This window comes from Theropithecus gelada, chromosome 7b (genome assembly GCF_003255815.1).
Source record: "Theropithecus gelada isolate Dixy chromosome 7b, Tgel_1.0, whole genome shotgun sequence".
Classification (NCBI taxonomy): Eukaryota; Metazoa; Chordata; class Mammalia; order Primates; family Cercopithecidae; genus Theropithecus; species Theropithecus gelada.
In genome coordinates this window covers 101,070,914-101,094,607 of record NC_037675.1, presented here as the reverse complement: position 1 = coordinate 101,094,607, position 23,694 = coordinate 101,070,914, and the positions used below count along the sequence as shown (strand labels likewise).

The 23,694-nt window shown below is 56.0% G+C and overlaps 1 protein-coding gene across 1 annotated transcript in view; it reads left to right on the top strand.

Moving 5' to 3' along the window:
* The first annotated feature begins 66 nt into the window (after positions 1–66).
* The window catches only part of CCDC85C (coiled-coil domain containing 85C), a 93,394-nt gene continuing 69,766 nt past the window's right edge, over positions 67–23,694 (top strand). Inside the window, exon 1 of the mRNA XM_025392055.1 lies at positions 67–920. Coding sequence (XP_025247840.1) covers positions 122–920 — 799 coding nt within the window. The 5' untranslated portion in view covers positions 67–121. The remainder of the gene's footprint in view (positions 921–23,694) is intronic.

Genomic DNA, 23,694 nt, shown 5'->3' with positions numbered 1-23,694 from the left:
CGGCGGGGCGGGCCGCACGCGCCCCCGGCCGCCCCCCGCCCGCGCGCGGACCGGCCCAGCGGAGCCCCGGCGCGGGGAAGCGCCGGCCGGGCGAGGGCGATGCCGCGGTGACGGCCCCGCCATGGCGAAGCCCGCAGCGACGGCGGCGGCGGCGTCGGAGGAGCTGAGCCAGGTGCCGGACGAGGAGCTGCTCCGCTGGAGCAAGGAGGAGCTGGCGCGGCGGCTGCGGCGCGCGGAGGGCGAGAAGGTGGGCCTCATGCTGGAGCACGGCGGCCTGATGCGCGACGTGAACCGGCGGCTGCAGCAGCACCTGCTGGAGATCCGCGGCCTCAAGGACGTGAACCAGCGACTGCAGGACGACAACCAGGAGCTGCGCGAGCTCTGCTGCTTCCTCGACGACGACCGGCAGAAGGGGCGCAAGCTGGCGCGCGAGTGGCAGCGCTTCGGGCGCCACGCGGCCGGCGCCGTGTGGCACGAGGTGGCCCGCTCGCAGCAGAAACTGCGCGAGCTCGAGGCGCGCCAGGAGGCCCTGCTGCGCGAGAACCTGGAGCTCAAGGAGCTGGTGCTGCTGCTGGACGAGGAGCGCGCGGCACTGGCGGCGACTGGGGGCTCAGGCGGCGGCGGCGGCGGCGGCGGCGGGGGCGGCGCCGGCTCCCGCAGCTCCATCGACAGCCAGGCCAGCCTGAGCGGGCCGCTGGCGGGTGGCGCGCCCGGCGCGGGGGCCCGCGACGTGGGCGACGGCAGCAGTACGTCCAGCGCGGGCAGCGGCGGCAGCCCGGACCACCACCACCATGTCCCACCCCCGCTGCTGCCCCCTGGGCCGCACAAGGCCCCCGAAGGCAAGGCAGGAGCAACACGTCGGTCCCTGGACGACCTGTCGGCGCCGCCCCACCACCGCAGCATCCCCAACGGTCTGCACGGTAAGGACTACACGGGCCGGGCAGCGCGGGTCTCCCTGGCTGCAGCCCCTTCCCCAGGCTGCGGCGAGAGGAGGTGGTCCCTGGCGGTCCCACTCGTGCGGCCGCCACTCCAGACTCCTCCTCCAGCTGTCATGGATCCTGGACCAGGGGATCCCGCACCCACCCGAAGTAGGGCTTTGGGCGGTTGTGGGCCGGTCCAGTGGTGGAGCGTCTTTCTGTTCAGCTCAGAACCTGCTGCCGGTCCGGTCCCAGGAAAGTTTCTAGTGGGTGTAGTTGCCAAAATTGGCGTCTGTCACTGCTGGGCTGGTGGTGGGCGCCTCATCCCAGCCTTGGAAATCCTTGCCTAGTAGCGGGAAGTTCTGAACAGAAAAGGATACAAGGCCTCTTTGAGCGCAGGTGAATTTCCCCTCTTGCAGCAACAGGTGTCCTCCAAGCCAAGCAGTGTCCACGTGTGTGCAGTGGCTGGAGTTCTGCAGTAGGGTGCGGGGATTGGAAGGGTGCACAGGCAGCTGCTTGACACCCAGGGGCAGCTGGGAAGAGGCCTGGGGCTCAGAGCCTTTCTGGTTTGCCATAAATTCCGCCCTTCTAGTCCCGGGACCTTTCTCAGCCGAGACTCTAAGACTTTCCCGAGGGAGATGTATTTGGAACGGATTCTAGTTTTTCTCCTCTGTCTATCTCCGTTTCTTTGTCTGTAAAATGGAGATGATGACCTCTGCCTCTTGGATTTGAGGTGGAGATAAACTGTCTGAAGGGATTTATAAACTGTTGGTCGCCTTATAGGAAGTGCCATAGTCATCCGTGACCAGGGTGTGGGTGGGTGCACCTTTGGCCTCTGTCAGCGCCTGTCTTCCACGCCTATATTACTGCTGCGCCCAGTGCAGAGGGTGGCCCCAGCTTGGGGCTGTGGGAGCCTGCAGCCTGCTCCCTCTCCCAGCCTCCTGCTCAGCCCTTCTGCTCCCTGCCGGCTTTCTCGTCCCTGCCGGTGGATCCAGGGCCTCCCTGTTCTTACACGTTTTTTGGTTGCTTGGCTTCCAGTTCTGCTGGTAGTTACAACTGCCTGAACTTTTTGCCTGAAGGTGGAGAATGAACAGCCCTTTCTGGTTGCCTTTAAAGCCTTTCCTAATTCAGAGAAAGTGTGTCTAGGCCTGAAATAACTGCCCTCCCCAGGACCCCTCAGCCTGAGGTGAGGAGGGACGTTTTCTCCTTGGTTTGGTGGCCAAGTGGCCTCTGCAGGCGTGATGGGGTGGGGGCTGGGGTGGGAGACATATCCATGGAGGTGGGGCGGGGGCAGTGCAGCATATTTTTCCTTTATTTACCATCCTGAGCCTGTGGGTTCAAGGTAGGACTGACTGGGTTTAGAGGGATATTTTGTTACTGATTAGCAATCTATGGCTACAACTCAGGTTTCTCTTTGTAACACTGTATCCACCCCCACCTCCCACCACAGGCTGCTTGAGGGCAGTGAGAGTAGTGCAAAGTTAGGTGATTTAATTCATTTTGGGGCTGTTTAGAGTACCTCAACCCCTTTGACTTCGCGGTCCTGGGGGGCTTTTGAAGGGTCAGTTATCTGGGCCTCGGTTTCCCCAAGGGCAGTACAAAGGAGCAGGCTGCTGCAGTCTCGTGGCTGGAAAATGAAATGTTTCTGGTTTTCAGCTGCGTCATCAATGACACTTGGCGAGAGTGCCTCTCTGCAGGACACTGGAGGGCTGGAGTGTTTAGAGCATACTTGCAGGAAAGTCTCTGTCATGTTTTGGGCAAAGAGATGCGGCCCCAGTCTGGCTCAGCGTGTCAGCTGCGAGAGTGAATAATACAGGAGTGGAGGACTAGGCTAGACCGAGTTTTCCACCCCACTGGGGACCAGTGGGGGGTTGAAGTATAGGGTTTCCCACAGAACCCATCCTCCCCCAAGTCCACTTAGCACAGGACTGCTGCAAATGTTGTGGCAGCAAACCTTTGCTCTGGGGTGAAATGAAAATTCAGCATTATTACAAATTTCAGTTACAGTTGGAATTATTATTATTAAGTTTTGTCTCTTAAAGACACATGTGGCCTTGGGGTGTTGTCCCACTAATATAAACGGAATGCTTGGAAACCAGGAAAGGCCCTTCTCTTAGAAACTGAGTTTTTCTTTCTTTCTTCCCCCCCCCCCCCCACCCTTTTTTCAAGACAGGGTGTCACTCTGTCACCCAGGCTGGAGTGCAGTGGAACACTCATGGCTCACTATAGCCTCAACCTCCCAGGCTTAAGTGATCCTCCCAGCTCAGCCTCCCAAGTAGCTGTGATTAGAGGTGTGAGCCACCTCTCCTGGTGAAACTGGGTTTTTCTGTTCTGGGACTTGTAGCTTTAAATTGAACAAAGATTGGGCCTGAGCTGAGGGAGATGATGAATCTCTCTCTGGGTGGTGTCAAAAGTGGGGTCAGACACCAGGCTTGCGCCTCATGTGCTTGGTCTTTGCTTCTCCTCAAAGGAACCTTGGAGAAGCAGTATTATCCCCATTTTACAGACAAGCAAGTGGAGGCTTAGAGGGGTTCCTAGCCTTGTCTGGGAAGGTGGCTGACATTGGAAGTACCTGTCCTGGGTGGGTTTGCTGCCATGATCATCTCCTGTTCAGGCTGTGGGTCTGAATCTGTTGTGCCCTTGGCCTGTTGTCATGTTTGCTGTTACTATTAATGAGGGGACACTGGTGACTCCCTATTCTTGATTCCTGACCCAGGTTTGCCCTCTTTCTCCCGTGCTGGGAAGTGTCACTTCCTTATCAGTGACCACTGAGCAGATGGCTGATAACCCCATTACCCAGAGGCTCAGGGTGTCTTGAGTTTGAATCTCAGCTCCTCCATGTATATTGGGCAAGTTATTAACTGGCCAAGCCTTTCTGTGGTCCTCTTCTGTAAGGTGGACAGAACCCAGTGTACCCCGTTATCCACACAAGGTTGAATGAGGTCAGGATCTACACACAGTAGGTTTCTCCTGTTGTTAGAGTCCTTGGGGCTCTCCCAGCACACCTCATTTTCCTCTTCAAAAGTGCTTGCTGCTTAGACAGCTCACCTGAATGTTTGTGTCTGAGCCTCTTGTGTGGCCACGCTTGCTGATGAGCTAGTGAGGACAGTGACCCTGCTCTCCTTTCTGGGGAGCTGGTGGCAGTTGCAGCCCTGCTGGGTACCCTAGGAGGACTCTAGTGGCTGAGGTGGGAGGTGGCCCATCTGTATGCAAGGCAGCCCTGGCTGAGGCTGGCCTGGCGGGCCTGTGTATTGTGTATGTACATGCAAATAGGCTTTTCTCCTTGGCTGCTTTATTTGTTTGTTTATTTATGTATTTATGCATTTATTTATTTTGAGACAGGGTCTCACTGGTCACCCAGGCTACAGTGCAATGGCACTACCATGGCTCGCTGCAACCCCAACCTCCTGGGCTCAAGTAATCCTCTTGCCTTGGCCTCTTGAAGCTGCCGGGATGACAGGCATGTGCTACCATGCCCAGATAATTGTTGAATTTTTGTAGAGACGGGAACTCACTATGTTGCCCAGGCCGGTCTCGAACACCTGGGCTCAAGCAGTTCTCCTGCCTTGGCCTCCCAGAGTGTTGGGATTACAGACATGAGCCACTGCACCTGGCCTTGGCTGCCTTTGGTAGACGTCTGGTCTGGGCTGACTGGACTTGGGACTGGGGTGCGCTTTGCTGTAGTCCAGTGTGGCACACTGAGGCAGGTAAACCCCAACACCAGAAAGTCAGGTTCTCCTTCATGAACTGATAGAATTTTCAAACACAAGAATTTTCAGTTCTTTTCCCACCGGCCCCTCCGCCTATCTCCTGTGCCCCACCACAGGCACCACGCCCCCCTCCTGCCCATTCCCAGGCATTTCCTCCCCTCCCCTGATAACCTCCTCCTCCACGGTCCACTCCCCTTTAGCCAACCCAGAGGAACCAGGATTCTAGCAAGCCTGTGGATGAGCCCCATTTACCTTTTAAAGTTTGGATTAAAATTTTGAGCTTCTCAAAATGAGACAGGTTTGTTCTCCTGCTTGTGTTTTTGTTGGTTTAAGTGGGAGGATGGAACAGGGTGGTCTAGGCCTTTAAAAAAAAGAGCACGCTAACTCTGAATAGGTCTTTTCTGTGCAGCAGCTCGGCTAATAAGGCTGCTTTTCCTAAACCCAGCTAGGCTGGGGAGCAAAGGTCAGTGAAGACAATGGGGTGGATTAGATAAGCCTTTCCCCCTCCTCCTTCCCCAGCCTGTCCCAAGGGATCCATCAATGGCCTTGGGATGCTGTGCCTCAGAAAGGAGGGCTGGCCTTGAGAGGCTCCCAGGCAGGTGACCCAGGGGTGGGTAAGCTGTGCCCAGCGCTTCACAGTTTGCCACAGACAGCATCCCAGTCCCAATTCCATTCTGTTCAGAGCTTCCAAATGGTCCCAGGAGGGAGACCTCAGCATCTCCATATCTTAGATGGGGAAACCAGGGCTACTAGGAGTGGTGGTGCGGTGGCTTGCTCTAGGTCCTGTGGGGCTGGTTAGGGGGCCTGGGATGCGTCTTCGGTTTCCTGTGTCAGAGTTCTGAGCCCATGGCCCTGTGCCTGCTGCCCAGGGACTTCCAGGGGAGCGGTGACCTCTGCCACAGAGACAGTGCACCTCCTCCTAGGATGCCAGGCCCTGGGCCTCATTCCTGTCTCCCTGTGTCTTGGCATGGAGGAGTGGGGCGAAGGCGGTGCAGGGCGGGCCACCTTCCCTGCGATGGCTGTGCCTCCCCACCTCTTGGTTTCTCTTTCCTTCACTTCTCTGCACGAGGCTGGCTTACCACCGCAGCAGTCGCCCCACCAGAACTCTTGCTCAGGCCTGGCCTGTGAGTTCCCAGGACCAGCACATGATACACAAGGAAATCAGTGGTTTGCTCCTAATCTGTTTTCCGCCCGTGGGGATTTTCCAATCCATGCTTGTTGCCTTCATTTGCGCAGAGAATTGGAAGTCTGTTAGGCAAGTTCCTGAGCCTCCACGAGCCTCTGTTTTCTCTTCTGCCAAGTGGGAAAATGTTACCAAGCTTTGGGTCGAGGGAGGAGGGTGTAATGAGTGATATGTGTAGCCTCTGGGGGGTAGCGGCTCCTGATGTGCGAAGGCCCCTTCTCCCACTGCAACATTCGACACCAGGCATGCTGAGGGGCAGTGTAGCCCTCTGGGCAGTGCTCTGGCTCCGGGGTCAGAGATCCCTGGGTGAATTTTGGCCTTGCTACCTGCTTTATGACCGTGGCAGCTTACTGAGCCTCTAAACCTCAGTTTCTTCATCTGTATCCTGAGGCTAATAATGTCTTGATCCTAGAACTGGGCCTTGAAGGATGGGTTCCATGTCCTTTCATTATTTCCTGGCCTCCGCGGATTCGCCTCCCCTGGGTGGGAGTGGGAGATCCCCTGACACACGCTCATGCCCAGTCTAGGGTCAGAGCCAGCTGAGTCCTCATCTAGTTGAATGGAGGGAGCCAGCATTCCAGGCAGGAATAAGAATGGCCAAGGTCTGGAAGTGGAGTCTGGAGCATGGCATTGAGAACCTGGGGCCTGTAAGGTGGACCCAGGATGTATGTGGGGAGATAACCCTTAGCGGGGTTAGTGCTGTGTGCACCCCCACAGGGCAGACCCCAAAGTCCCAGCTTTTCAGACTTTAGTGCCCACAAACAAGAGTGGCCCAGGTGGGCTGTGTTGCCTCTGGGTCTGGGGAGTGCTGCGTCAGGGGAGGTTGCGTGGGCAGTGAGAAGGGGCATTCCTGAATCCACTGAGGATGGGGCTTGTGGACACCCCAGACGGCTCTGGGAATCTGGTTGCGAACTGTTGGAGGTGGGAGGGCAGGTGTGGTTGTCAAGAGCCGGGCGACAAGCGGGACTGGACCTCACAGGTGGTAATTTGCTCTTCAGGAGGCAGGGAAGCGTCTGCGAACTTCACTGAGCATTTACTGCCTCTGAGGTCTGAGTGCCTCCTGAGTAGTGATTCTTGGAGTCTGGCTTGTGGGGTGGTGGTTCTGGAGCGTCACTCTGGTGACCACTGTGGTGTGGGCTGGGCTAGGGGAGCAGGGAGTGGAAGCTGAGGGCTTCCGTTGGGAGGAGGTCCTGGCCAGGAGAGAGGCCACAGGACAGAACCTTCTGTAGTTTCCAGACCTGGTGAGCCTGCTCCAAAGTTCTGCTCTCAGCTGCTGTCAGCCTTCTCATGACCTCTGACCTCTAGGGCAGGCGTCCTGAGCTCTTAGGCAGGGCTTAGGCAGGGCAGCGCCTGTGGGAGATGCTGCCACTCCTAGGTGGCTACTGTGCCCTCCATCCCCAGAGCTGATGCTGCCTCCCGCTACTCCCACCCTTACGTCTAGCACCCTAGACATAGGATCAGTGTCTGGGATCCAGGCAGGGACCGCTCTGGGGTTCAGAATTCTCATCTTCCTGCTACATAACAACAAGAGACCCTAGTAGCATCCCCAAAGGTTTGGGGATAGAGGAACCAACTTGTCTGCTGAAGGGACTTGATGCTTCTTTGACCATAAAATGTCAGGAATGGTCCCCCTCCCCTAAGCAAGCACCCAGGATTGGTCACTCATACATCCCCTGTCTACACAGGCAGAGAGTTCTGGACAGGCCTGGAGCCGGGTCACTGGGGGATGGGTGTCTGCTCTTCAGTAGCTCACCACTGACCTCCAGCTCTCGGGGGGGCCGAGCAGAAAGATCAGGACTATATTGAGTGCCTTGGGTTTGCCTTATGTGTGCTGTTCAAACAGAGGCGTGGAGCATGCTTAACTACAGTGGATGGTCCCGGGAGGAGGTGAGGGTCTGAGTCCCTTTCTTTCTTCCTGATTCCTCAACAGCACAGACATTCTGCCATTTCCTCAATTCAGAGCTAGGCATTTTCCCTTCCTGGTTGTAATGTGGGGCGTGTCTTAGAACCCATGTGCACATTTGCTGGCAGGTCTTCCCCTCTCTGCCCCTGGAAAAGCTCTTGAGTAAACTGTGTTTCTGCGGCTGATGGTATCTGAGAGTGGAGCAAATGCCAGGCCTGGGAGAGCCGGAAACCCCTGAGCAAACTTCATGGAGTCCTAAGGCATTAAGAGACTTGAAAAGACAGGGGCCCACCCCAGGGCCAGCCACGTGGATGCTGGAGCCCTCCCTGCCCACCTGGGGCCCTCTGTCGTTGCTCTCTGTCCATCTGGGAGTTTATGAGCCTGGGACTCTGGTCCTCTTGACTCCCACTCTTAGCACAGAGTGGCAGGTTCTGAAAGTCTTTTGGATGGAACAAACGTGTGCCTGGCACTGTGCTGAGAGCAACTGGGTTTTCTCTCACTCGCCTCCCACAACAGTTGCTGGTCCCCACTGGGGTCCCCGTTTCAGCTAAAGAACAGGCCCAGGGTGGTGAGGCAAGTTACAGCAGGGGCAGGGTGGGGCCAGGCCAGGCCAGGGGCTCCCGTCCCGCTGACCCCAGAGCCTGTGCCAGCTGGTGTGTCCCAGTTCCCTGCCCTGTGGGTGTGATTATTCATCATGCCACTTTGCCTCAAGGAAGTGCCCAAGTTGGTTTCTTAACTTCTTCAGGTGTGCTGGGAGCTCAGAGGAGGGGTGGCTGAATTGGGAACTGAGATGGGCCTCGAAGATGGACTTAGTAAAAGCAGAAGAGAGCAGGTGAGAAGAGAGACCAGGCTTCGCAGAAAGAACAGCCGAGCTGGGCAGATCACCTGAGGTCAGGAGTCCAAGACCAGCCTGGCCAACATAGTGAAACCCCATCTCTACTAAAAATACAAAAATTAACTGGGTGTGGTGGCACGTGCCTGTAATGCCAGCTACTCAGTAGGCTGAGGCAGGAGAATCTCGTGAACCCGGGAGGCAGAGGTTGCAGTGAGCCATCACACCACTGCACTCCAGCCTGGGCCACAGAGCAAGACTCATCTCAAAACAAAACAAACCAAAACCAAAACCAAACGAAACCAAAACAAAAAGAACCGAGCAAAGGCATGTGGTGGGCATTCGCCTGCACCTTGGGTTCAGCTGGGGTGATGGATGAGTGGGGACCCAGGACAAGGGTTAGGCAGTGAGCAGGGCCAGGACAGGTGGGGTCTCTGAAGCCTCTTCCACTGCCCCTGAAGTCACTGGATTGGGCTTTCCTTCGGGGTGTGGGCAGTTCCAGTTCTAATGTTTTCTGATGGACTTTCCAAGGGGACCCAGAGTTACCTGTTAGGAGTCCTGTTAGAAACTGGAAACTTTATAGCCTGTCCCCATCTTTCTCCTGCTCCCCACCTGATAAATATGCAGACACATCACCTGCTGGGCCTGAGTGGCCTTGTCAGCTGACATGCCCCGTGCCTGGGGGTCTTGGGAGATTACCATTGTTCTGTGGATTGGACAATCCAGACTGAACCAGTGGCTTCAGCCCACTTGAGACCCAACCCTGTGTAAGTCCCTTCCTCTCCCTGGGCTCTCATTTTCCTATCTGTAAAATGGGAAGCTTGGATGGGCTGAGCTGAGAGTCCCAGGGACTCTCATCTCCTCTGGCCGTTTGACTCAGAGCCACAAGGAAGGGGTGGCCTTCTCTGACCATCCTGCCTCCTGTCAGTCACTCTGTGGTCCTGTGAGCCAGCTCTTTTATATTCCTGGGGATTCTCTTCCTATACCCTACAGCCTGGGTTTTATCTCTTGCCTGGTGGTTGGTCCTTACCTTTGGGCAGGTGGGGATGGTGAGGCTGCCTGTGACCACATGGGTACCACTGTGGGAGCTAGAGATGGTGACCTGTCTAAACGCTGTTTGAGGCTGAGACCCTGGCCCAGGCCAGCCTCCCCTCCTGCAGGGCCCCAGTGGAAGTACCTGCTTCCCCTATCTGATGGACTCAGTAATGGGTTTAGCGCAAGAGGAGAACGCCGAGCTTCGATTCCTGGTGCAGGTTTGCACAAGCCTGCGTGTTCCTGGACTCCAGGTTCCTCCGTTTACTGTCCTGTCTCTCTCCCAGTCCAGAATGTTGTTGCAATGCACAGTCAGTGTTGGAGGGAGGAGTGAACAGTCCTGGAAGGACTGACCAGGTGCCAGATAGTGCTTGACCCACTTTGCCCACCTGTCTTTCTTTTCTCATTTGTACACTTGGCACCGAGTTAAATAAGTTACTCCCTGCCCCCGTCCCCTGCCCCGCCCCGCCAGCAAAGTCAAACCTCCCCAAGAGGGTGGTGATTTGCACAACCCCACCTTCCCCATTTCCCCTGAATAATTACTAAAATATATACCTTTTGGCTTTTACCAGTGGTTCCTAACTGTGGCTATACATTAGCTATCACTTAGAAAACTTTAAAAAATACCAGTGCCTGTGCCCAGCCCCAGAGATGGGCACAGTTGGTCCTGGTGTCATGGGAGGCTGTGAAGGCTCTGGAGTTCTGCTGGGTGGCCAGAGCCAGGATCCCAGAGAACAGCCATGGGCCCTGCCAGCAGGCCAGCTAGGGACAAGGTGGCGCCCACACTGGGCACCCCAGAGCCTGGCCGGCCAGGGTTGGGAGGCCGGTGTCAGTTCATGTTAGCAGTGAGGGGTAAACGGCCCTGCCTGTGTTGCTCCCTCACTGACCTGTGCTGCACGGACGCTGGGGAGATCGCTTTGGCGAGGCCGTGGAATGCCGTTTTGGGCCCTGGATGCACCCTGGCTTGCACCCCTACCTCCCTGCCCCAGGAGCTCGAATCAGCTGCCAGGCATCCCCATGGAGGCTGCTGCCTTCGCCACCCGCTTTTCACGGGCTGGGCAGGTGAGGTAGAGGCCTTTCCAGGCTGTTTTGAAGGGGACAGAGGCAGGCAGGGCCGGTGGCACCGAAACGGCAGCTATGGAGAAGAGTCGACCCATTTCCAAAAATAGACCATCCACTGTCAGGGGAAGCATCTCTTTGTCTTCCCAAATCTGTCTTTCCGTTGGCTCCCAGGTTGTAAGGCAAGAAGGAGGCCCGCTCTTGTCGAGGAAGCAGAGGCTCCCTTGAGCGTGGTGCTCCCCCGCCTGGCACAAGGGCCTGATTGTGTGGGGCCCTGAATGCTCCCGCCTGTCACGGTGCACGGCACCGGCCCGGGTCCCTAATGAGCCCGCTCTGGGAGTGGCCCTTTGTGGCAGGTTCCGGCCACATTGCCCGCGGCGGCCCAGTGGGACAATGGGACACTCTCCCAACCCACCCACCCTTTCTCCAGAAAATTAAGAAGTGAGTTTCTCCCTCTTTCAGCACCTTCTGTCCTGGCTGGCAGGGGAAGGTTCCCCTCTTCTCCCCCTCGCCTTTGCCCAGCCCCTCCTGGGGGACCTCCCTCCGCTTCCGCCATTGTCTCCTTTCTCTTGTTCCTTTTCGGTCTGTCCTCTGGCTCCTTCCCCACAAACAGGCTCACGTTTCCTGGTCCAAAGCAACACAGAGCCCCTCCTGTCTACCGCTGTGCCCCTTGGCCTTCCTCCCTTCACCGGGGGATAAACCCTAGAGGCTGAGGCCACCTCCTTCCTTCTCCTTCCTTGGCTCTGGGCAATCCCAAACCCTGGGAATGGTGGCTCTGGTTCTGACCAGCAGCCTCTTCTCATCTCAACTTCCTGATGGCATTTGATGTCCCCCTGGGCTTGTTTTCTAGAATGGGGTGGTGTGCTGGTCACCTAGGACCTCCCTGAGCAACTTCTAGCACTCTCTCCAGCCCCTCCTGCCTGGGGGAAAACATCGCCCTGGGCCAGCTGAGCAGTCTCTCCCTACCACTTGCTCCTGGTCTTGCAGCTCAGGTGTCCAGGTTGCTACTGGTCACTGTGCTATTCACCTTGTGTCTTCTGGGTTTGGGTCCCTTCCTCTCTCCCCTGCACTCCTGCTCCCCTGCCTAACCCACGACCCATCACAGTCAAGGTTTCCTGGCTCTAACCCCGAGTGGTGTCCACTAGCCACATGTAGCTGCTTCAATTCACCTTCGTTACTATTAAGTGACACGCAGCCACACTGACCCCCTGCCTTCACACAGGCTAGTACTGTGCTGACAGCAAGATGAGGAAAATGCCACCATTGCGGGAATTCTGCTGGGCAGCGCAGATCTAGAGGATTCTTCCCTGGGCTGTGCGACTCGTACTTGTCCACGGAAAGAAACCTGGCTGGGCGCGGTGGCTCACGCCTGTCATCCCAGCACTTTGGGAGGCTGAGGCGAGCTGATCACCTGAGGTCAGGAGTTCGAGACCAGCCTGGCCAACATGGTGAAACCCCATCTCTACTAAAAATACAAAATTAGCTGGGCGTGGTGGTGCATACCTGTAATCCCAGCTATCATCCTAGCTGCTTAGGAGGCTGAGGCAGGAGAATCTCTTGAACTCAGGAGGTGGAGGTTGCCGTGAGCCGAGGTCATGCCACTGCACTCCAGCCTGGGTGACAGAGTGAGACTCCATTTCAGAAAATAAAAGAACCTGACACCTGAGCATGGAGTCAGGGCTTCCTGCCACCTCTCCACCAGCTGCAGTGCTTTACCACCCTGGCCCTGGAGCTGTGGCCCCAGGACAACTTGCCATGCAGAAGGCACATTGCAGGCCCTCAGGTGACCCCCCGTCCTGCCCCCTGCACAGACTGAAATCCCGCCCTTCCTCTGAGGTGCAGGGCAGCCTTTGCAGGTGGCTGGGCTATAGGATGTGGGACCTACAGCCCTTGTGCACTCAGCATCTGTGGGAGCTGTAGGAGCCTCCGCAGCCCCAGGCCAGGCTCTTGGAGGATGTCCTGCGGCCATGGGTGCCAGGCCTGCCCATGTAGGAGAGGCTGGTAGCCTTGAGCGGGTGCATGTGGGGGTCCATATGTCTGGGCAGGAAACCTGAGCCCAGAGAGGGCTGCACAGCTCCAGGGGTCTCCCCGGCAGAGCCCAGCCAACTGGTTCCCAGCCACCAGCACCTTGTTCTCGAAATGAGGCCACAAAGGCTTCAGGATCAGAAAACAAAGAATGTGGCTTTTAAACCGGTGGGGTGGGGGCAGATTGGACACCGGCCAGCGAGGCACCCCTCCCCCCTCCCAGGGAGGCTGCAGACTGCCCTGGCCTTGTCACTAGGGCTTTGAGCTTCCTCCCCTCCTGCCCTCTGTGCTGCCTCCTCCCCTTGGCAGTGGCTGGGGCAGTCAGGTGCCTCCTGGGGTTCAATGAGCCGCCGTGTCCAGCTGCCGGCCATTACTCTGGCTGTCCCTGGTGGATGAGGCCATTAGCACTGCAGCTGAGGCTCTGGCTCTGGGCTTGGCCCCTGCTCACTGCAGCCTCGTGGTGCTCTCCTATGGTGACTCACCGAGCCTCTGGTGTGTTGGTCGGGGGTAGGGGGGCGTCAGGGTGGCATCGGTGTGATTACAGCAGCAGAGCACACAGAGAGACTGGACCTGGGTCACACCCACCCCAGCCCAGCTCCCAACCTGTCCCATGCTAGGACTTGGCTGGGACACTTACTTCGTCCATAAACAGAGGCTTCCCCAACCTTGTTGGTTGGGAAGGTCACATGAAAGCCCCTTCTTGTTTTTTTTTTTTTCTTTTTTCTTTTTTTAAGCCACTAGACCACCAGGAAGAAAGACCTTTCCAAACTGCCTTATTCTGGAAATGCAATGGCAGTGTTGATGGTAGGGGGAGCCATGGCAGGCAAGGGGGTCTCTGATGTCAATGGCCCTGGAGGCCCCCGGTATCCTCGACAACCCATCAGGCCTCCCAGTCTCCTCTGGCTGCTCCTCTTTTGCTGAGCCAAGGGTTTCTGGCGAGCCTGCCACCAGTGCCTCTGCCTGCTCCAGCTCTGCCCTGTCACATTCCTCCTGCTGACAGATTGGATGGAACAGTGCAGGGAGTGTGGTCAGGAGGCCCTCGGGATGCTGCCTGCCCTCCTGCTGGTGGCCCCACCCTGAAGGGTGGTCCCCAAGACTGGGAGTTTGGAGGACCCCAGGAGGGGTCAGGAGGCCTTGGGATGTTCCTTACCCTTTTGCTGGCGTCCCCACCCCAGGGCTACTCTGATCTGCAGGGACTCTAATCCCTCTCCACTGAGTTCAAAGCTTGTGCCCCGTGAGTGCTGGTCTGCTGTGGGCAACACAATCTGCCCTGAAGTGTGTGGCGCGGAAATGTTGTGGGCACCCTGGATGAAAAGACCCCTTGTTTGGTGCAACCCAAGCTCTGAGCAGGAGGGAGGCAGAGGGAGAGCAGCCATCCCCGGGGTCTGCCCTCCTGCCTACAGCAAATGCGCCCTGGGCGTGGCTGCGGTGGAGGGGGTCACTTGGGCTGTCAGAACCCCTGGGCGCAGGCAGGGGTATAGGCAGCAGTGTGATCCTCCTGGCTCTTGCTTTATTTTGGGGGTCATGACAGGAGGCAGATACCTGGGCCGGGTCAGGGCCGCCCATGGCCCCATAGCAGCCCCTGCTGCCTCTCAGCAGCCTGTCCTCCTCTCTGCACTAGTCACATGGGCAGTGGCCTCTCCAACCCACCAGCCAGTGCATTCACAGACTCCTTAACTGGGACCTCTGAACCCCCAAAATGACTGTGCAGCCTTGCATTTTTCCTGGAATAGGGACCGCAGCTTTAATCAGAGCCCAAAGTGGTCCATGACTCAGGAAAGATGAAGAATTCAGGTAGGAGGGTTGATGAGGCTCCTGCCTGAAGCCTTTAAAAAATAAAAATAGATCAACTGAATGCATGTTCGTGGTCAGGAAACTCCACGCAGAACACAAAGGCATAGAGTCGAGTAAAATCCAACAGCGTTCTGCGGGTGCTGGTTACCCTGGGCTCCCAGCCGTCCTGGCTGTGTCTGTTGTCTGGTGGATCTGGGCCATGGCTCTGTGCTCACCCCTGCCTGCCCTCCTCGGCGCTCACTCTGTTGACGCTGCTTGGGCCTCTTTCCTGAAGCTGTTTTTGTTTATATGAGGGCTTTAGGGTTGGGTCAATGTTTTCATGCAAACATCTGCTTCCTGGACTTCTTCCTACTGATTATTTTCTTTCTTCCTTAGTCTCTGACCAGTCTCCCCAGGCCTCAGTTTACCCACAGGTGAGGTGAAGCAGTTGGATCAGATCCATGGTGCTCGGAGACCCCGGAGGAACTTGGGGAAGCTCTAGGAGCCCAGGCCATCGTTTTTGTCAGGCTTGCCCGGGGCTCCTCCTAGCCTGGCCTCTTCTCTTCATCTAGTAGAACCAGTACTTTTGGGGGCTTTTTTGGGTATTCCTGCTGCCTGGGGCTTTGAAGACCTGCGGTGGCCTGGTTTTTCACTGCAGGACTACCTTCCAAGTGCTTAGCTGGGTGGGGGAATGACCTGACCCCCAGACCAGAAGGGGCAGCCGGAGGACCCTTTGCCACCGCCTGTGCGAGGCTTCCCTCCTCCCAGCTCGCTTCCTCAGGCCTCCTGGGCCAGTGCCAGCGCCAGCGCCAGCAGGAGCAGAATAAAAATGGGAAAATCTCATTTTCTTTTGAATTACAACCTTGATCTCTCCTTCATACTCCCACACCAGGCCTCTGGTGACTTTTGGATGGGCCCGTGGGCTCCCTTTTCTCTGGGTAAATATACAGGCATTGACTGGCATTGGCATCTGGAAACGGCAGGCTTAGGAGCACCCAGGGGGGCCTGGGGTGAGGAGAAGGTGGTGTGTGCACAGGACTGGCCAGCCTGGCTGAAGCCAGCCTGGGTGGGTGTCCTCACCAATGTTTGACTCAGAAAGGTGCTGGTGGACCACCATGCCAGCTGCATCCCAAGCAGGTTGAACTCGGCATTCCTTTGTAGTGGCAAAGGCTGCCCCGGGGTGACTCTTGTGTTCAGCTGAGATGCGTCTCCCCAGTCAGCCCTAACCGCCCCTTGTTGGTCTGCTGATTGGCAGCTGGAGGAAGTGGGGACGACAGACACAGTGGGGAGTCCAGCCCAAGAGGCCTGTGCAGGCCTGGGGGTGTGGAAGGGGACTTGGGTGAGGGGTGGCAGGCACAGGCGAGCTGGGAGGGCCGAGGGGAGACCGGAGGGCGCTGGACTGGGGCTTGCCACATTCTCCACGAGGACAGGGATGCAGAAGCTGGCCAGGAGGGCAATGTGGCTCTGTTATTTGTGTGGCAGACATTTCTGTGGCTGGCTGTGATGTGAGGGCTCCAGGCTAGAGTGACCCCATGCCTGCTGCACCGTCTTACTCGGTGCCTGGGGATGAGCCTGTGGGAGAGGTAGAGTCAGCCCCCTGCAGCGAGGGGGGCGCAGAGGTCCTCAGGCCCATGGCTGTGTGGGGGTTCTGCTCCGGGGTCCCTGCTTGGCCGGCCTGCCTCCTGAGATGCGTGGCTGTCCTCGGGTGCTCAGGCCTCTCTCCCACGCCAGGCCCATGGCCTTTCCCAGTTGAGAACAATGAGCGAGGCAGTGTGACCCAGAAGTGGGTGAGTGAGTGAACTTGCGGAGGCGCTGTGAGGGACAGGGCTGGCTGGGAGCCTTGGAAGGTCTTTGTCCCCTGTGAGGTAGACCCTTGGCTTAGAGCTCTCTGGGGCCATCCCATAGGGGGATGGAATAAATCCATGTACACTGTTCTTGGTTTTTCTTTTCTTTCTTTTTTTTTTTTTTTTGAGACGGAGTCTCGCTCTGTTGCCCAGGCTGGAGTGCAGTGGCCGGATCTCAGCTCACTGCAAGCTCCGCCTCCCAGGTTTACGCCATTCTCCTGCCTCAGCCTCCCTAGTAGCTGGGACTATGGGCGCCCGTCACCTCGCCCAGCTAGTTTTTTGTATATTTTAGTAGAGACGGGGTTAGCCGAGATGTTAGCCGAGATGGTCTCGATCTCCTGACCTCATGATTCGCCCGTCTCGGCCTCCCAAAGTGCTGGGATTACAGGCTTGAGCCACCGTGCCCGGCTGGTTTTTCATTTCTTTCTAAACAAATCTCCCCCAGAGGCCTTAAATGAGACTTAGTTCTGACCATTAACTTCAGGCACTGAGCTATTTTTTGGTCATGAGGCTGTGAGGGCTTTAGCAGACAGTTAATTGCCCTGCAATGATGTTGGGGAAGGTCTTGGAGGGACAGGCCACAGTGACTCATTCTGCTCTGAACCTGGGATTCCCCCAAGGCAGGGGCTGCCTGGAATCATGTGCCAGCACCCTTTATCTCTGTCCTGAGATTTTATCCTTTTAATGCCCCAGAGTTGTGTGAGACCTCTGGCAGGCCTAGGGGGAATCTGAGAGGAAGAGGGAGGTCTCCTTGCAGAGGTTGCCCGGAACCTCAGGATGGTGGGATGGGCCTTGAGGGGCTGGTGGGCCTGGCCAGGACCTTGGCTGTTGCTCTTTTGGGGTGTCCCTCCCACTGTCACCCCCAGGAGCAAGCAGGCCCCCGGTAGGAGGGCAGAGGCCCTCTTTGAGCACAGGAGTGCCGCCTGTGGCTGTGGGCTTGGCTGTGGTGCCCCAGCCCTGAGGCTGCCTGGTGGGATTTGGGTTGTGCCATAGGTAGAGCTTTCCTCTGGCCGGGGGGCCTTGATGGACAGTGGCAGGCATAGGGTGGAAGGGACGGCTGGTGGAACAGAGTGGCTGGCTGGGGGTCCTCCGCCGACACATTGCTGCTGTCCACGTCTCCAGTGGCTCAGACAGGGAGAGGCTCATGTGTGACAGTGATGAGTTGGCATCTGGAAATAATGCCTCATTAAAGAGGCTTCTTTCTAAAAATGGATGCGTTTATCATGAAAGGGCTTCAGGAGGGGGATCCCTCGGGGCTGCCTGAATGTTGTAAACATGCTCATGGGAAGCGGAGCCCCTGAACCCATGACATGTCACATGCACCCTATCCATGCCCCCACCCTAGCATATTCTAGTGGGTTCCCTAGTGTGGTGCTCAGACAAGTGTCCCTCACCACATGCCTCAGTTTCCCGCCTGGGGAGATGGAGGTTTTGGTGATTCAGTGCCCCGGACCTTTTCCACTCCAGGCTGGGCCATCTTTAGCAGTGCCGCCGCCTGTGAGGGGCGTTTGTGGCAGGGGGGATTGTGCCTCTGGTGCCTGCTGGTGGCCACGTCCCCACCCCCCAGGCTATGCCCTGCTTGCTGGTACTTGGGAGACAGATGGGGCCTGGTGTCTCTGAGCTGACCCTTCTGTGTGTGGGGAGGGGCAGGGGTGGAGTTCTCTGTGGGAGCCTTCTAGAGGGGTCAGGAGCCGGCCCTGGCCCCATGTGGCCCTGCACTCGTGGTGGGACTTTGCCAGGTGCCCCCTCCTTGGGACCTCATCTATAAGGGGCCCCTGAGCTCCCTTCCAGCCCTGCCTGATTCTGGGCCTCAGAGTCATGTGGGGTCATTGTTATTGCTTGGTCTGGGTGCCACCCAAGGCAGGGAAGGGCAACCTGGAAAGAAGGTCCTGTCCAGAAAGGGACAGCAGCTCTGTGTGGGGAGGAGGAAGGAGGCCTGGGTGCCAGTGCCCCCGTGCCCCGACCAGGGCCACCTTCTAGTTTCAGGCCTAAGGTCCAGGGAAGAAAGGTCTTGGACTTAACTTCCCTGCTGTGTTTGGCAAAGGGCTGGGACAGCCATACCACCTTGCTAAGTGGGCCCTGGGTGAGGAGGTCTTTAGTTATCTGGCTGGTACCCTGAGGGTCTGTGCCACCTAAGGAGGCCCAGAGGGAGGGTCTTTGCATCTGAACACTGGTCGTGCATCCACCCATGTGATCTCAGACAAGGCTGCAGACCCACGTGCTGCACCTTTCTGTCTGTTAATGAGGTGTCCCAGGCATCCCATTGTATGGGCTCTTGAGGATCAAACAAGATGCGTGTATGGTGACAGCAATAATAGTAGAAACAATAATAGCTAACAGTCACTCAGCACTTTCTGCACATTCACTCATATGACCCTTGCAGGGCAAAGACACTTATGTTCCCCATTTGAGCAAAGAGCAAATTGAGGCACAGAGATGTGAAGTCACTTGCCCAAGGTCCCAGTGGAGAAAGCGGCAGAGCTGGGGTTTGACCCCAGCAGTCTGACTCTGGGGTCCCCACACCTGACACCTGCCCACACCACCTCTCTGTGTTCTGTCCACATAAAAGCAGAGTTTCCCCATCAGTAACTTTTTCTTCTTCCCAAACTATTTCCTGTTTATTGTAGGAAATTTAGAAAAATAACTACCTTTGACCCCAGCACCCAGATAGTCTCTGTGTACCACTGTGAGTGTGGCCCACAGTGACACTGTTATTGGTTATTGGCATGTGTCCTCGCTTCCCATGGGAGGACTGAACAGGTGTGGTATGGAGGCAGTTCTTCTTTTTGGGGGTGGAGGGGGACAGAGTCTCGCTCTGTGGTCCAGGCTGGAGTGCAGCGGCGCGATCTCGGCTCACTGCAAGCTCCGCCTCCCGGGTTCACGCCATTCTCCTGCTTCAGCCTCCCGAGTAGCTGGGACTATAGGTGCCCGCCACCACGCCTGGCTAATTTTTTTGTCTTTTTTAGTAGATATGGGGTTTCACTGTGTTAGCCAGGATGGTCTTGATCTCCTGACCTCGTGATCCGCCCGCCTCGGCCTCCCACAGTGCTGGGATTACAGGCGTGAGCCACCACGCCCAGCCCAGTTTCCCAATCTTAGCTCATTGCAGCCTCCATCTTCCTGGCTCAAGAGATCCTTCTGCCTCAGCCTCCCGAGTGTCTGGGACGGCAGGTGTGTGCCACCATGCCTGGCCAATTTAAAACAAATGTTTCTCTGTAGAGATAAGATGTTGCTGTGTTGCCCAGGCTGGTCTCAAATTCTTGAGCTTAAGCCATTCTCCTGCCTCAGCCTCCCAAAGTGGTGGGATTACAGCATCCACTGCGCCCAGCCCCAAGGCAGTTCTTATTTGGAGTGTGATTTTTTTCTGCCTCTGTGGGCAGTGGGGCAGTTATGTGGACTTGAAAGTTGAGCACTGGTAGGAAAACTTACTCTGGCTGCAAAGCCATGCAGGATTTACATTTCAGTGTCCGCCATGTGGTAGATTTCTTCTTGCGCACGGTACACCCCTGCCTGAGTTCTGCCTTCCTAATTTATCCTGAGATTCCCCTGAGTGGAGCTCAGGGAGGCTAGAACCCCTGCTGAGGTGACATGACACATAAACCCCACCAGGCTTGGGGAGCAAGGCAGTCCCCTTATTTATCGGGTCTCTGTGCAAGGGGGAGCGTGTGGTGATGGTGTGGCAAGGATGCTTGTGTGTTCCGGGTGGCCTGCTGGACAAGCACCCTGCCTGGATGGGGGCAGCAGCACCTCCCAGCTGCTGTCTCACCCGGTCCTTGGACTGCTGGCTCCATTCCCCACCACCACGTGATTTATCGCTGGTGGAGGTGCAGAGGATCACCAGCCCCTAAGTAATCCATTGCTCATTGTGGAAACGCTCAGAAGACACTGTGATGTTCAAAATTATGATTTAAAAATCATCTCTAATCCTACCCTCACAAGAAGCTGCAAAAGTAAGTCAGGCATGGTTATGTGTACCTGTAGTCCCAGCCACTTGGGAGGCTAAGGCGGGAGGATTACTTGAGCCTAGGAAGTTGGAGGCCAGCCTGAACAACATAGTGAGCCCCACTTCTCTAAAAAGAAGAAAAAAAGTTGCAAAAGTAGTGCAAAGGGCTCCTGTGTACCCTTCCCCCAGCTTCCCCCAGTGGTGACATCTCACGTAAGGAGTACATTATCAAAGCCAGGACCATGACAGTGACACAGCGCAGCCTAGACTGCAAACCTGAGCTCAGATTGCACCTGCCTGTTACATGCACTCATTTCTCTGTGTGTACAGTGTTTTATGAGATTTTATCACAGGTGTATGTTAGTTATATACACAATTTTTTTTTTTTTTTTTTTTTGACAGAGCCTCGCTTTGTCGCCCAGGCTGGAGTGCAGTGATGCAATCTTGGCTCACTGCAACCTCTGCTTCCTGGGTTCAAGCGATTCTCCTGCCTCAGCCTCCTGAGTAACTGGGACTACAGGCGCCTGCCATTATGCCTGGATAATTTTTGTGTTTTTTTAGTAGAGATGAGGTTTCACCATATTGGCCAGGCTAGTTTCAATCTTCTGACCTTGTGATCCACCCACCTCAGTCTCCCAAAGTGTTGGGATAGCAGGCGTGAGCCACTGCGCCTAGCACTTTTTTTGTTTGTTTGTTTTTGGAGAAGGAGTTTCGCTCTTGTTGCCCAGGCTGGAGTGTGATGGTGCGATCTTGGCTCATTGCAACCTCTGCCTCCTGGGTTCAAACAATTCTCCTGCCTCAACCTCCAAAGTAGCTGGAATTAGAGGCATGTGCCCCCATGCCCAGCTAATTTTTTGTATTTAGTAGAGATGGCGTTTCACCATGTTAGTCAGGCTGGTCACAAACTCCTGACCTCAGGCAATCCATCTGCCTCAGCCTCCCAAAGTGCTGGGATTACAGGTGTGCCACCATGCCCTGCCAGTTATGCATACTTTTAAAAATAAACTTTGTTTTTTAGAGCAGTTTTATCTTTTTAAAAATTTTTTTTAGTTTATTTTTTTAAAAAGGCTTTTAAAAAGAATATTTTTAAAGGCTAGTCAAGCGAAGCAGTGGGAGTGGAGAACGGACAAAGAAATCTGTAACTGATTGTGATCAATTAATTGTAAATACCACTGCACTCAGACCAGCCTAGGGCAGATTTTAAATTTATGGAAAAATTGAGATACAGAGAGTTCTCGTATAAACTCTGTGCCTAGTGTCCCCTATTAACTTCTTAACTGGTCTTGTACATTCATTACAATGAATGAACCCGTATTGATTGGTATCAATTAGAATCCATTCTTGATTCAGATTTCCCTAGTTTTTACCTAACTTTTTTTTTTCTTTATTTTTGAGACAGAGTCTTGCTGTGTCGCCCAGGCTGGAGTGCAGTGGCCGAATCTTGGCTCACTGCAAGTTCCGCCTCCTGGGTTTACGCCATTCTCTTGCCCCAGCCTCCTGAGTAGCTGGAACTACATGCGCCCGCCACCTTGCCCAGCTAGTTTTTTTGTACTTTTTTAGTAGAGACGGGGTTTCACCATGTTAACCAGGATGGTCTAGATCTCCTGACCTTGTGATCCGCCCGTCTCGGCCTCCCAAAGTGCTGGGATTACAGGCTTGAGCCACCGCACCCGGCCTTAACTTTTTTTTTCTTTTTTTGAGACGAAGTCTTTCTCCATTGCTCAGCCTGGAGTGCAGAGGCGCGATCTCAGCTCACTGCAACCTCTGCCCCCTGGTTTCAAGTGCTTATCCTGTCTCAGCCTCTCAAGTAGCTGGGATTACAGGCGTGTGCCACCACACCTGGCTAATTTGTATTTTTAATAGAGATGGGGTTTCACCATGTTGGCCAGCCTGGTCTTGAACTCCTGACCTCAGGTGATCCACCCGGCTTGGCTTCCCAAAGTGATGGGATTACAGGTGTGAGCCACTGTGCCCAGTCGACTTAACTTTTTTTTTTTTTTTTCCTGTTCAGCCTCCTATCCAAGACATCCATTTTCAGCTGAGATCAGGTGCGTTCACGGTGGTATGGCCATAGACAAGACATCCATTTTCAAAAACACATTTTGCCACATGATGTTCCTACCATTTTTGATCCCAACTCTTCACATGCGCAGGTGGAGAATACCTTGTCACATCACTGACTGTTCTTTGTACACCTTATGCGAGGTGGCTGTTTGCTTGTTCCATGGTGCAGACGTCCCCCCGGGGACCTCAGGGTGGCCATCATCAGAAGTGCAGCTGTATCTGCTAGGCCGCGCCTACACCTTTCTGACAGTGATGGGGGGGCCAGGCCTGGTACCCCCGTCCATGTCAGGAGGGGACAGCCTTGGAAACACACAGGCCTCTGCCAGCATCCCCCGACCCCCGCTGGGTGTGGCCACCTGAGATGGCCGATCCTGAGTGAACACCGGGATGTGTGTCTGAAACAGCCCAGACTAGGTCACACAAAGGGATGTGCCTCAGTTTCCTGAGCCTCGGTTTCCTCCTGGGGAAGCGGGGCACACTCTGACGTCCTTCACGGGCTTGTCGGGAGGAGCCAAAGAGGGTTCACACTAGGAAGTGACTTGCCGTGATGCGTCGGTCATGGTCAGTCATGGGAAGACGCAGCTTTTAGTTGTTAAGACAGAACGACCTTTCTGACCTGCCCCCTATCCACCACGCAGCCAGAAGATGGCTCAGTTTTAAATAGCTGCTCACATCTGGGGCCATTTACCAAGGGTCATCAGCCCCCATCCTGCTTTGTGGCCTTTCAAGGAAGGCCAGGAGCAGCAGGTCCCGCAGACAGGATGCTTCCCTGCGAGCCCATTGAGAAATCCCCCTGGAAATCCTCCTTTGGCCTGGCGCAGGCAGGCGAGAGAATTGCAGACAATGGGGAGCCGGGGAACAAAGGGAGCGATTGTGCGGTGGCCCAGGCAGGGGTCATGGACGCCCCAGGCCAGGCAGGCAGCCCTACACCGGTCACTGGCTTTCCGTCCACCCGTGGAGTGGTTGAGAGTGGCCATGGGTGGGGTGGAATGAGGCCAGACCCCAGGTGTGAGGCTCCATACGCTGTCCTCCTACCTGGCAGCTCTGTCCCAGAAGATAGAACTTCCATGTTTATCTTCAGGGGCTGTGTTCTTTGCAGGCGGGGTCCGGCATCTGGTGGGTCTGAACAGCTTGGTGTGGCATAGTTGGTGGTCTGCTCACAGGGCTCCGGGTTGACCAGGCCCGTCCATCCTGCTTTGCCCAGGTCTTTGCCCTGGAGAGCCCAGTGGTTTGAGCATGGGTGTGGCCTTGGCTGGGGTAGGGTGGCGCTAGGCACACCTGCCATTCCTTCTCCAGTGCTGATGGTGAGGTTTCACCCTCCTACTCCTCCTCTTTGCTTCAGTGATTGTGGGACCAGCCTCCCAGCTGGCCTCCCTGCCTCCGGGATGGTTTCCTCCAGCCCTCACTCT